We start from the raw sequence: 14,982 nt of genomic DNA, 5'->3' as shown, positions 1-14,982 counted from the left end.
TTTGCAGATCCCTCTGTGTTCTTGAAAACAAAGTAGCCTACTAAATGATGCCATACTCACTTTCTCTGAACATTCTAAATCTTTATTTGACTTTAATGGATCACACCAACACAACATGAAACCTCTGCAATTAGAACAGAACTGAGGAATTATCCAAGAATAAAAAAGGCATCAGTAGCCAGTTAATAAGAAATAGAATGAGATGATACCACGTTCTCATCTACTGGTCAAGGCTGCAGTGAAAATGTAAGGTTCTCAAAAGGACAAAATATAATGGGATCAGAGTTTTGGGAGCATACTACAGCGATAACATTAGACATTAGCTCTCTAGAAGAAGTGATTTAAAGTTAGTGTGACTGTCAGACAGAAAACCAAGCCAGTATTCCACATCCATAATAAACTGAGGGTTCCTGTCTCCTACAAATGACATAGATAATAGACAAAACATTGATGGTTGTGAGCGTTCCATCAGACATTTGCATTTCTGGATATGGTAAAAAAAAAAACAGGTGAAATTTGGAAACTACCAACTTTTCAACACGATAGAATCAACTTAAAACATACAACCTAAGGCCCGAACTGTGAAGTCAAAATGATCTGCATAAGCAAAGCACCTCCTCCTCTTTACAAATGATTCAAGAGTCCAACAAAATATCTTTGAAGTTCCCTCAGATATATAATTTCTGAATGTTGTTTACCTAAACTGAGCTGGAGAAACTGAGAGGAAGACAGATATATGGAGAGCAGGAGATCCATTAACAAAAAAACAGAGAGTTGTCTGTCTATTGGCAGTGGCAGCAGCCTTGACCTGAGCTCTGCGAATAGCTGCAGGAGCCCTCATCTGCATTTCCTTTCTTAGCTGGCTTGTATGTGGAAGTAACGCCCAACGGTCGCTGACTTGATGAGCTGTGCTACTCTTGACTTGAGTGAAGGGGGAGCAGAGCTGCTGAGTTTCAATGCACAGTGTGGGGCTGTCAGTCTAAAGAGTTGTGGTTGGGTTGGATTGGGTTGGGATGGTGTGTGTATGTGTGTGTGTGTGTGTGTGTGTGTGTGTGGGGGGGGGGGATGCAGAGAACCTGGATGAAGGTCAAAATGCTTTGGGTGTCCATGCAAAAAGCAGCAGGTGGCAACACTACAGCCAAGAAATGTTGGGGAATGGACATCGCATTCCCAGTGATAAATCAGAGGACTTACACTTGTTTTTTATCACAGCTCTGATGTTACATTTCATATCCATTGTATTCTGGTCAAATTAAATCACTTTTGAAATCGAAACATCTATTTCTAAAATGTATTCTTACGGTGTTTCTAATCCAAAAGCTTTTTGTGACTTTCTAGACATCAGTCATTTTCACATCCAACCTCTTAAAAAACACAATCAAACAATTTGGACTAAATCCATTCTTCTGTTGCTTCTCAGTGTAGCAACTACTGTGAGCAAGGTATGGTTCAAAACAGAAGCAAAAATGTATCTATAGTGTGCTCCAGTCTCTGCATAAATGCTACATCGCCCTCCACAGCCTTGAGGATTCGAGTGAAAACCAGATGTGCACACTTTTGTATTGATGTGTTAACATGTTTGCCAGCAAATATAGTCTGTGAGTACATTAGGCTGATGTCAGTCTGTAAGAAGATGTGACAGCATATTTGTGCCTTACTTTTAGCCTCACTACAAAAAGGGCACTCTACTCTCCACTGAACACAAAGCCACAGCTGCAGGATTTTGAGATGTGGCTTTCAATTTGGGTTCCGCTCTAGTCGGCTGAAGACGATCAGATTCAAAAATACTTTTTTAACTTCACAGGTTCTTTAAAAGCCTTATCTCACTCTGTTGATAAGATTTATTTGATTAAACTGTATGCAGTTGAAAAGATGTTCAAACCTCACATAGTTTCATAATGAAGGCAATAACAATTTGAGTGCTGTCATCATTTTCAGTGTTTCCTTGTTATTTTTGAAACTCTGTCCACTTTTTAGCTTTATCAGGGCTTTCAACCGCATCTTATGGTCATCAGCACTTGAGTTGAGATGAGTGCGTCTCAGGTACTGATCCCACATAGAATTAAATTCCATGCTCAAAGCTTTGCCCCATCATTCGGTACATTATAAAAGCATCAGACACACACTGCTTTCACTCGTTTTCTGGCCTTAACAACAGTATCCCGGGCAAAACAAAAAACACCTTATTTACCCAAAGTTCATCTATCCCCTTGTCATAAACTTAACCCCTCTAACAGGCAGAGGAAAAGGGCAGACGAGCAGAGAAAAGAAAAGTACATATCACAAAGTATTGATGTCCCCCTGTGTCTCCGTCAGACAAAAGACAGGCCATCCAGTCCCCCTTCCCCCTACTGAGTAATTTAGCTATAGTTCTCTAAATGCTTCCTAGTCAAACTTGGAATATGGAATGAAGGGGACGGGGGCTTTGTGGCGGAAATATAATTATGGCAGCTAAAAGCTGGTGAAGGTGGAGAATGGGGGATGACATCAGACCAATTTCACACTCAGGCCTCGGATGGCCAGGCCAAGCCTGGGCCTCGCCGCGCAACACTGATCAAAGCCTGCTGCAGCCGCCCCAAAAGCCAAAAAAGAGGAGACTTAACTATGCTAATCTCCTGGACAAATATATTTTAATCTTGTTAGAATACAAGTTAATGCTGCAGCTCAGTGACCAAACTTTAGGATATCAGAGTAGAAGGATACAATAATACAAAATCACACTTTGTCTCCAAGGTTTTTCTATTTACAACATATGAACGTTGAGTCTGAAAAAAACAACAGTTGAGGAATAATCAAGTAGTCTTACCTCTGTCATAATCCTCTCCAGACACTGTGAGTTCAGTATGTACATTTCCTAAAGTAACTGGTAGACCTAGCTGTGGCATATTTGAGCCATAATAAAATAGAGCTCTGTTCAATAATCAATATTCAGATAAGGATTAGTTCATTCAAGTATTTCTCAGAAACAAAGCTGCTTCCAGAGGCAGAAACCTCATTATCTGACAGCCCAGTATCCCACGGCAACCCAGTCTCACATCAAAATGCTAACTATTTTGGTCCACAAACATATCAATTTCACAATAACAGCTTTTAAAATGTGAGATATTTACATATTTTTGTTCCCTGTTCTTTTCCATAGGCCTCCGTTCATATCATGAAACTGCTAAACATCTCTTTTTGAAACAAAAAAAAACGTTTTATTGTCAGTGGAAATGCAGTATTTTAAGAATATAATAATAGAAGATTCAGACATTAAAACGCATTTTGATAACATTTCTAGCAACAATGTGCATTTTAATAAACCTTTATTTCTCCAAATCGAAGGACAAATAATTCAAACTAATGGCCAAACATTAACTCATCATATTGTTGAGTTAGTGTTTTGTGTTGAGACATGGGGAAACAATGCACAGACAATGATTTATACAACATGCAGGCTACATGTTGTGAACAGTGTCCTTAGCAAACCACCATAGAAACGTTGTATTGCAACAAATTTATGCCATTACCTGAAATATTTTTTCTAATAACTAACAAAAAATGATTAAATATTATAAAAAATAAAATATCTATCACATATACAGATAATGTTATCAAAATGGATTTTAATGCCAGATTTATCTTAAAGTATTGCATTTCCATTGACAACAAAACAAATAACTGCCATGATTTTTAGTTTTCACATAGAGATGCTTTACCAGTTTAAGTGACCGCTAAATTTAGAATATTTTCACTATATTTTAAAAATATTCCTGCCCATATGTGTAACTGTACTGCACTGTATTACTCTGCCGATCAACTGTTTGGGTAAGACTTTCTGCAGTTTATGGAATAAACAAATAAAAAAAATTAATTATAATAACAGAGACGAAATTCTGTTCACTGTGGAGAGAAGAGGATCCTTTATGAACCAGAGTTTAAAGAAGGAGAAATTCTGCAGAGGGATACTGAACAGCTGAAAGAGAGAGAGGAGACCCACTGTGACTAGGGTATATCTTAGCCAATTTAGCGTTGGTGAAATGGGCTCTATTAAGCACCTTCCACTGTAATAGGCCGTGCCTGGCACAAAACAAGGATGAATGAACAAGTTTTAGAATGTCCCTAAGCTGGACCTCAGTAATGTCTACCCCCAAATCCTTTTCCCACGCACTTTCAGGTGATATAGTGGGGACTGTGCTCAGAAGAGGAATCTTATTATAAATGACAGATATCAGTTGTTTGTGTTGTATGTTGACTGACATGAATGGGTTCATCTCAGCTTCAGGGCGGCAGTCCGGAAAATGTGAGAATTGCTTTTGGATACATTTGAATGTACCGAAAAAAGGGCATGTCTCTAGCATGGCTATTAGGCATGTTGTATTTGTACGACATCAATGCAAAAGACGCAAAAACCCTTTGTCATACATGTCCTTAAGAGTTTTGAGGCCCTTATCTGACCATATGCCGAATGCATGGTCAGTGCAGGGAGGAAGAAATGCATAGTTATTCAAAACTGGGGTTTTGTACCGAAGCCCTTTGCAAGCCGTACTGCTTCCTGAACTAGATCAAAATTTTAATAGAATTGGCGACAACCAGATTAGGTGAGACCTTATGAGCGGTTATGGGGAGCTGTGAGCAAATTGTAGAATGCAGAGAGCAGGAGGATGATGTTTTCTCAGTATGAGCCATGGCGGGCAGGCGTCTGCGACTCCACCACAGGGCCAAATAAAAGCGTTAAGTTGTTGGTCTAGATTAGTGAAAAACGATTCATTAAGACAGGTTGGGATGAATGTGTGTGTTTTGTGCAGGTGAAGAGAGAGGACTTCACTGCTTCACTAAGCACACACATATACTGTATACTCAAGCACAAACATAAATACATTCTGACACACACAGGTATACTCATTGCATAGCATTGCTAGGGGACTAAAACTATATCATGGCAGGTGTGTTGCTCAGGACCCAGGTAAGCGCAGTGTGGAGTGTTAAGCTGGAAATAATACGTCAGAAACAGACCCGTTTTAACTGTACTCATTCCTACAAATTAATGCTTCTTGAAAAAACTGAAAATGTACTCTGGTGATTGTTTTAGACCCGTATTGGTAGATTTTCATAGCATGTAGTACTTGTTTGTTGATTACAGAGGTCTGGTAAACTCACTTCCTTGCCAACCAAGTGATAATGAGGGCCTTAGAGCAAGACCAGAAGAGGAAGAGCAGAGGAGCAAGAGCAGAGGAGCAAGGGCAGAGGAGGAAAATCAGAGGAGGAAGAGCAGGGGAGCAAGAGCAGAGGAGACAGAGCAGAGGAGGAAGAGCAGAGGAGACAGAGCAGAGGAAGAAAAGCAGTGGATATATATAAGAGCAGTGGATATCTATCTATCTCTCTCTCTATCTATCTATCTATATATCTATCTATATATATATATATATATATATGGACTGATTCTTTTCACCTTATATATGCTTCCCTTAGGAAATATTATAAGGAAGCACTCCATAAACTTTCATTGTTATGCTGATGATACACAATTATATTTTCCGATCAAACCAGAAGAAACCAATCAGTTAGATAAACTTCAAATGTATATTAAGGAAATAAAAAGCTGGATGACCTGCAATTTTCTGATTTTAAACTGAAGTCATTGTACATGGCCCCGAAGGCCTCCCAAACTCAATAGCTAAAGACATTGTTACTCTGGATGATGGTGTGTTGTCCTTCAGCACCACAGTACGGAATCTGGGTGTTATTTTTGATCAGGATATGTCCTTCGATTCTCACATAAAACTAACGACAAGGAATGCATATTTTCACCTGCGTAATGTTGCGAAAATTAGGAACATTGTGTCTCAGAAAATGCAGAAAAACTAGTCCATGCATTTGTTACTTCTAAGCTGGACTACTGCAATTCCTTATTATCAGGCTGCTCCAATAAGTCTGTTAAGAGTCTCCAGTTGGTCCAAAATGCTGCAGCTCGTGTAATAACTAAAATAAATCGAAGAGAACATATTTCTTCTGTAATAGCCTCTTTGCACTGGCTACCTGTAACATCTAGAATAGAATTTAAAATCCTTCTCCTTACCTACAAAGCTCTTATTGGTCAGGCTCTGTCGTATCCTAAAGAGCTCATAGTACCGTATTACCCGACTAGATCGCTGCGCTCTGAGAATGCGGGGCTACTTATCGTTTCTAGAGTCTCCAAAAGTAGAATGGGAGGCAGAGCCTTCAGCTACCAAGCTCCTCTCCTGTGGAACCAACTCCCAAGTGTTATTCGGAATACAGACACTGTCCCCATATTTAAGAGTAAACTTAAAACTTTCCTTTTTGATAAAGCTTACAGCTAGGACTTACGAACCCGTAGCAATGTTGTTATTTTAAAGCTGATTTTATTCTGCTTAATTATGCTGCTATAGACCTAGTCTGCCGGGGGATAATACTTACCCAGACACTCTGAGCTTCTCTCCTCTCTGTCTGTATAATTTATGTCTCATCAATGAATGTTACTAATTCAACTTCTTCCCCGGAGTTGTTTGTGCTTTGTCGTCTCGCAGGTCTCTGCTGATCGTGGTGGTGCCTGCTGCCGTGGTCCTGCATGACGCTTCCTGCCACTATTATAATCTATAACCTTAGCTGTGCTTGTTTCTACTATTCTGCTGTATTAACTGCCATAACATATAAGTCATATTCACATTACTATAGATATTATTATAGTTACTGGAAGTGTGTCTTTCTCTGTCTTTGTGTCTGTCTTTGTCTCTCTCTGTCCATCTGTCCGCCTTTTCTCTCTGTCTCTCTCCTTTTCTTCCTCCCCAACCGGTCAAGACAGATAGCCGTCCTCCACAGAGCTGGGTCTGTCTGACGTTCCTGCCTGTAATAGGGAAGGTTTTCGTTGCCACCGTACTCTACGGGGGAATTGTTGGGTCTATGTAAATCATAAATAAGTCATAGAGTGTTGTCTTTACCTAGTTTGTAAAGTGCCCTGAGATAACTTTTGTTATGATTTGGCACTATCAATAAAACTGAATTGAATTGAATATATATATATATATATATATATATATATATATTACATAAGACTTTGGTTTATCTCCTTCCAGGTTTATGTCTGCTTTGGGAGCACACCCTGTTCATGTCCCTTTAGACCACTAATGATACCTGAATGTTTACTGTAGCTATGGCAATGAGTACAGACAGATGTTAGCTTTTCTTAATCTTCTAACAACAATAAACCATAAAGATACAATTCTGAACTTTTGAGAAAAAACATTTACAACTACCAACTACCCCTCAGGACCTTACTGATGTGTTTTAATATCAAAATGAGAAGCTCCCTCAGTTAAGTAATCTGACTTTTTTTTCTCGACTGACACCAGAGGGGCACGATAAAATTTAATTGTGTCCTCCTTCTACAAATTTTGAGCCATGTTCACAGACTTATCAAATTTGTAAAGAACTTCTCTGGACCAGGACCGAAGAAAGTCACTATTTTGGTTATGATTTAAAATGCCCAAATGCTGTGATGCTGACAGGTTTGATAATGCTACTTTACAAAACATATACATATGTATACGTATAACATATTCACTGAACGCTGTGTTTTACTGCAACCACATTTGGTGACAGAGGGATTAGGGATTGGCTCGACATTTGGCGGACATGTAGATATGATGTTTAGGTGGACATAACAAATTTGGTGCAATTTGGTCAATAGGTGGTGCTGTAGCAGCAAAACCTAACTATAGAGGAAGAATTCTCTGTCCGTCATACATAGATACATACAGTATGTATGTACGTATGTATGACTATCCTTCACATATCTCAACAACGGTTCACCGACTTGGCTGATGTATTGCTGAGGACCCAAGGGGGTGCACTGTTGAGTGTGAAGCCAATTGGCCAACCTGACAATATCGGGAAGCAAGGCAATCTGGATATGATAGCATGCTTCATTAGTTAGAATAAGCCACAATAACACCAAAGTAAAATATTCAACCATAAAGTCCTAATCTAGACACATTTTAAAGTATGTGCAAACTATTCTGCTGCTATTTTTCAGCTGTCCTCAGAGAGACCGTTTTTTTTGTCTTTCTCAATTTCACATATTTATCCATGCATTCAGTAGCAGCCACAGAGAGTAAGTTTAATGGTGGTTGTATCTAGATATTGTAAAACAAACAAACAACAAAATACCAATACCCTTAAAGGAATACTTATACCAATAGAATACTTGTTTTGATACCTTATTCTTTATTTGATTTTATTAATTCGATACCCATTATGTGAATGGAAGCTTCTCTTCACACTGCCGCTTGTAGCTGCTGTGACATAGGAAAATCACACGCTGCATTAAATTGAAGAACACTTGTGGTGATTGGCTGTGAGTAAAACCCAACAAATTGTAATTTTTTCTAGATCCGTGTACTAAAAGGATGAAAGCAGGCATCGTTTGATTGGAGAAGTTTCCATAAGACTATACTGGGTTATTTTGGAAGTACCAATATCTAGCCCTGGCACCTCATCAAAAAAGTGACCAGAATGTAATGCAACAACCCAAACCATGTTTCCATCAGCATTGATCTAATCTTTTCAGTGCTACACCTACCTATTCAACTAAGCCAAATACAGAAACGTTTGAGTAATATTTGAATATATTAGAAGGAGCTTCAGTATGAGCCGGTTTGCCACTAATCATGCTTCCCCAGTGGACAACTCTTTAGCATATCAATGCAGAGTGCTCTGGCCAATCATCAGCCAGCTGCTGCTATATCTGGCCCAATCAGACAATGGATTCTCCAATGTTTGCTCCAGTCTGTACACTAGCTAGTTTGTATGAGAAGACAATTGACTGTTTGAAACCTGTGCATTCACATACAGCTGATGCTCGTCATACAGAGACTACAGCTCTTGGCTTTCTGCATTTTCGTTCCTTTATGTACCTCATCGCAACCATTTAAAGTAACAAAGATCTTTATGGATCATTTTGGATCCATAAATGATGCTCTGATCTGAGAAAGGACTATATCACTAAATGTATAAAACTTTAAATAACACAAATGAATGTAAATTAAACAAACTTCTGAATTATAGTGGAGAATTAGGGCAGCAAATACTGATTCTATTATGAATTGATTTCTCAATTTCCAATATCTATTTATTGATTCATCATTTAATGTCTATAAAACATAAAAAAAATAGTGAGACACAAATGTCTGACTGTGATATAAAATAGAGAAAAGCGGAATATTTTGAGGAGCTGGAACTAAAAGATGTTTGATTATTACTTTAAGAAATGTATTAATTAGCTAATTTTTTTAGCACTATGTAGAACGTTATCTCAAATCTCTATTTTTCTTGCAGCTCAAAAGACTGAAAGCATGCTAACATAGTACAATCACAGCCATTGCTTCATTAATGAGCCCAGTTTGTAGGTGTGATCATGGACAGAAGAAGAAGCAGTCAGTGTTCAGAAAAGCAGCTGACAACCCAAAACTCTGGTCTGACTTCCGTGAGCAGCATGCAGCCACATCAATTTCAAGCCTTGGACAAAACAACACAGTATAGTTTCTCAAGATTTTTTCCTTTATTATTTAAAAAGATTGTCATTTATTTGTAAAAACAAAATGATTTGTTAAAGGCAAATATTTTAGTAATCTCTGCAACCTATGGCCCAACCTTTATCCAGTGAAAATCTAAAGCTCGTTTGTATGACTGTTGTCCTTACAGTAGTCTGAAATTGAAAACAGAATAACAAAAATATAAACAAGAGTGTGGAAGTTAAATACTTGTCAACATTAATAAATAGATGAATAAATAATGAAGTGGATTTATCACGCAAAAAAACAAAATGAATGTGAGGTTTCAGGAGTTCAACATAAGGATTCTTAGGCCTCACACTGAAGCAGTTTGTATGCTATAGATGTCTCATTATCATTTCTTTAAAATAAAACTTTTTGCTGTCAGCTCATTCCAATTCTAACAAAATGACCTCTCTGTCATCTCTGCTGTTACATAAGGCGGTGGAAGCCAAACCCTACATGGGGAAATAAACACTATAAAATGGTTACATTCAACTAGATGGAAATATTAGAAAGAAGCCAAGACAAACCAGATTTGAAAATATTTTTTCTACAACAAAGCATGTAAGCTAATTTATCAGTTATTGATATAACCAAACACAATCCTTGAATGTATCCAGCTAAATTTCAGTTAACGTCTAAAGCTTCATTCTGAAAGACGGATTCCCCCTAATGTGAGGAGTGATATGGATATCCTGTGTGAGGGGAGGGGAAGATAAAAACAGACTGCTGCATCGTGTCTGTGGAGAGAGTGTGTGAAGAGGCTGTGGTACCTGACACTCTGTTGCATAACTCCTCGTGCACATGTTCTTTTTCCTGGCTGAACAGAGTGATGATCTCATCCTCCAGCTCCTCCACGATGCTTTCACACTGAGAGAAAAACACAAGTGCAGAGGAAACACTTGGCCTGGGGGAAACAGATCTGAGGCGACTCGGCCATGTACGCCAACACACACAATCAACCAACCTCCCACCCGCACGCACGCACACACACACACACACACACACACACACACAGGGTCTTTTCACACAATGGTGGTCACGCTGTTTGCAGGGCGGTGGCCATGTTTCCTCTCTGTTTGCCAAACTGTTCAGCCATTTTGACAACTCGGTGGTCATGCCTTAGATTCACTGGAAGTTTATATTTACCTCAATCTGATACGAGTAATGACTCCATTTTATTTAATTGATTTCAGCAGGTAGTCCTGAAAAAAGTTTGGATTTTTGTCAACAAGGAGCTGCTTAAGAAAGCAGCAACCTGACCAGCAATGTGTTAAGCAGCAAAATTGACCTGTAATGTGAATTTTAGCTTCAATGTATTAAATGAACTGAGCAAGATCATGTTGAAGCTGAATAAATCTGGAATTCTTAATCTGAAACAGAGCACAGCAAGCTCCCATTTATAATGTAGCTCAAGAGCACTCATGATTGAAATGAGCTTGGGCTTTAAAAAGGGTCTGTCTGCAATAACCACATCTACAGGGTGTTTCGTATGGCAAACTAAATATGGATATAATGAATATTAAGCACCAGAGTAAGCAGAATTGTGATGATGACAGGAGGGATTTTACAACACAAACACAAATAAAGCCTTTTCGGTGATTCTCTCTTCTTTTCAACTTGTCACTTTTATTTACATGGATTCACTGCAATTATTAATCCAGGCATGATTCTATATCTATTTTATCTAGGAAATGTTTTAATTTAGAGAGGTGAGTCCTGCTAAAGTAGGAAAGCTCTTTTGCAAGGGAGACTTACTGTAGCATATAGACGGTGAATGTATTACACTGGAATGGACATTCTATTGACTGTGTCATGTACAGAACAAAGACAAGGTCAATTCAACTGTTCTCTGATGATAACTTGATATGATCGACGTCTGAATGCAACTGCACAAAACACAAGCTGTATTCAGGTCTTTTTTAATGTGAAAATGTGGATTTGTTTACTTAGAAGCCCTCTGAATGTTATATTGCAACTCGAAACATAATCCACATTTTGTCCCATTCCTAAAAAGTACTAGCAATACATTAGTCACATGACACAACATGGCATAATGTTGAAAAGCTAGCAGCTGCACCAGATGTTTATAAGTAGCCTATTTAGTACTTGGTACTAAATATTTCCTCCCACTTACTGCAGGAAGAACTGTTGACTGAACCAACTAACACTCTTTCTATAATGTAACACAATTACATTAAAGAATAAAAGAGATTACACAGTAACATGGGATCTGGACTCTGAGCTAATTGTTTTGAATGTATGATGTGTTTGTGAGGAGCACACCGTGGAGCAGTCAGAAGCCTCTGTGTGTGCACTTTAACTTCATCAGCTGTGAATATCAACAAAATGCCTGGGCACTGAAATTGCAGACAGTGAAGACTCACTGTATATATATATATATATAAAAAAATAATATATATATAAACTGTCCTACATTAACAAGGAGTTGGCAGCTGAGTTAATAAAATACAGGCATTATGACGACCTTGCAATACTTCCTGTCAACACAATTGATTGCTTTTGATTGGACAGTGCTACAAATGTTTCCTAGCAACCATATTCACACAGGGTCTTTACAAGGCGTTCCTTCAATCTTAATGGAATAACAAAATTGTAATGAGCAGTTTGAAAGTAGCTAGCAGTTACCAAGCACTAAGAAATCCACACATATGTTTATGGATTACAGCCCCATCACAAATACAGAATATGAAACATTTAAAGGGTGCTTTTTTGCACTCACTGCGAATTTCAGGGTGTTTGGTGCCTCCGGTCCGTCAAATTGGAAATCCTTAAAGTTGGGGAAGTCCCCGCTGGCCCCGCTGCTCCTGGGAGCAAACTTCATGTATTGTTTGAGCTGGGTGTCAGGGTCCACATGGAGGGCATAGTCACTCATGCTGTTGCACACCTCATCCAAGAGCTCGCTGAGGTGAGTCTCTGAGCGAGCCAGAGGTACCTGGAGCCACAACCCAGAGAGAGGAGGAAAACACGGAGAGCAGAAGATGAGCTATTTGGTGGTTTGAGGGCACTGACTTCCTGGGTTCCCATCTGGCCTGGATCTTTTGTCATAGGAAACGTCACTTATTTTCTCATTGTCTCCTACAATAACTCAAATGCATGCCTCTGAAGTTAAACATATGTAGACCAAACTGGAAATATGGTTAAAAAATACACTTCCATCTGAGATGGAACATGTGTCACTGCCATGGAAACCAAATAAGGGTGAGGCAAACAAAAAGTCTTTCTAAAGCACTCCGATGTTGACAGTCCTCAGAGTGTGGGTCGCCCCGGTGTCAGCTGTGTTACACCACAGGGCTCTGTGTGGGTCAGCAGGGTGACCTCTTGTTTCCGCTGTTCTCTCCATCCTCACTAACAAACCTCAACCTCCAACTCTGACTTTTAACCTGCGTGCATACCCTCGCCACCTCTCCATGCAAACTCAACCGTCCTCTTCCTCTCCCCCTTGGAGGACAAAACAGTGAGGCGCTGGTGTCTAGACGGGTCAAGACAGGTGCAGTGCCATACTCACACCATCCCGGAAGGAGATTGGGTGACAGGGGTGGTGCCTGGGGGATGAGGGGGCGAGGACAGGGTGGTGAAAAGGGTGGAAAGGGGGGGTACTCTATACACTTCCAAGCCAAAAGGAGGGTTTGGTTTCCTGAGAAGGGTGGAGTCAGTGGAGGAAATGGGAGAAGCACAAGGCCTTAACAGAAGCCAAGTGCAGCGTAAACAGCTCATTTTCTCAAGCTGCACTGTTTCTGCTGCAGCTTTTGGCCCATTCACCCCCTCTCCATCCTCCAAAGATTAAAGGATGAACTCTTCCGTGTCTTTTTTGGTCAAAAGGTGGCAGGGTGGGTGTGGGGGTACAGCACAGACAGGAAGAGGGGAGGGGTGGGGGGCATCTTGCAGATGAACTGGATTTTGTATCAATGTAGATATATTATTCCCTGACCCCTTTTGTGTCTTTTCAGAATTGGCTGTGCTCCTTTCTGGGCCAAGCACGCACGCACGCACACAGACACACACAGACACACACACACACAGACACACACAGACACACACACACACACACACACACACACACACACACACACACACACACACACACACACACACACACACACACACACACACACACACACACACTCTCTACAAGATGTCACAAAGTGACAAAGGGCCTCTGCCATCTGTTTCCCTTCCTTTGCGTTCTCTCTTCTTCTGTCTCTTCCTCTGCTCAACAAATACCTCCTTCATAGTAAAAATAAGTCGAGCCAATCACTAAGCCCTCTGTCTTTAAGGTCCAGCCCTCCTCTTTAACTTCTGTTTCATTCAGCAGAAGATCCCTTGAGCTTGACAACACTGTTGTGAGGAGAAAGGAAGTTGGCCGGTCAACAGAATGTGTTACAGCACGGGGCCAAAGGTTGGAGGGCGAGCACCGAGAGATGTAGGTCATGCAGGCCGATGACGATGAGGTTCACCTATCAATCAAAATCTGCTTGTGGTGACTTTGACACCAGTGGAGACATTTCATCCACTGAGGGAGTGCAATTAATGATTCGACCAAGCCAAAGATATTAACTGTGCTATCGATCAAAAAAATAAATAAAATAAAAGCAGTACTCATAATAACTCCTAACTCATAATGTTCTACCTAAAACTCTTTAACAATGGTTTCCTTCTATTGCTATATTGGATTTGTTTCATTCTATTCTGTTGCGTTTTGGAAGTTATGTTTCGATGGATTTTTTCAGCAATCCATCTGACTCCCGATTTATGTTTATTAGGGGGCAGATCTCAAATATATAAAAATATGCATTTCACAGTTATCATGGTGGTTTTTGGCAATTAGATTTGAAAGATTATTTTAATTAAATATGTATCATTGTTAAACTGGTTAGATTTGGTAGTTTGTCATTCATGATATTAACATAAGTGTATAAATATATATAAAATAAAGAACTTCTTGTGAATGTGACAGGTTTTTATTTAATTTATTTGCTGTAATGTCAACTCCTGTAACAGTACCAATGGGGGTCCTGCTTCCGAAAACCAAAAAAGGTTAATATAAAATACACTAGTGTTTATCAGCAAAATGTACATATAAAGCATTAAAAGTCAAAAGTACTGAGATATATATTATTATGATTATATTATGATTAGTATTATTATTGATAAATCAATATTATATCATTTAAATGTTTCAGTTATTTCAGTGTTTTTGATATAATTCATTATTTTTCTAATTAGGCAGTCCTACAGCTGTCAGGTAAGTGACAGCTTTTGTCTCCTGCTCTTATTGTCTGAAATCAATCAAAGGTGTCTTTCCTCCATGAATTTGATAAAACTGAGTTTGAAATTTAAAACTACATCCTCAATCTCATGCAAACCCCATAAAAACAGGATAAGTCCAACTGCCCGACAATAAAACCAC

At 39.3% G+C, this 14,982-nt stretch overlaps 1 protein-coding gene across 1 annotated transcript in view; it reads right to left on the bottom strand.

Moving 5' to 3' along the window:
- Positions 1-9,578: 9,578 nt before the first annotated feature.
- The window catches only part of cnpy1 (canopy FGF signaling regulator 1), a 67,504-nt gene continuing 62,100 nt past the window's right edge, over positions 9,579-14,982 (bottom strand). The window contains exons 4-6 of the mRNA XM_083929196.1: positions 12,295-12,507; positions 10,325-10,421; positions 9,579-9,703 (exon numbers count right to left, since the gene is read on the bottom strand). Coding sequence (XP_083785322.1) covers positions 9,666-9,703; positions 10,325-10,421; positions 12,295-12,507 — 348 coding nt within the window. The 3' untranslated portion in view covers positions 9,579-9,665. The remainder of the gene's footprint in view (positions 9,704-10,324; positions 10,422-12,294; positions 12,508-14,982) is intronic.

This window comes from Echiichthys vipera, assembly GCF_963691815.1.
Source record: "Echiichthys vipera genome assembly, chromosome: 15".
NCBI classification, from domain to species: domain Eukaryota; kingdom Metazoa; phylum Chordata; class Actinopteri; order Perciformes; family Trachinidae; genus Echiichthys; species Echiichthys vipera.
This window is presented reverse-complemented; position numbering and strand designations above follow the sequence as displayed.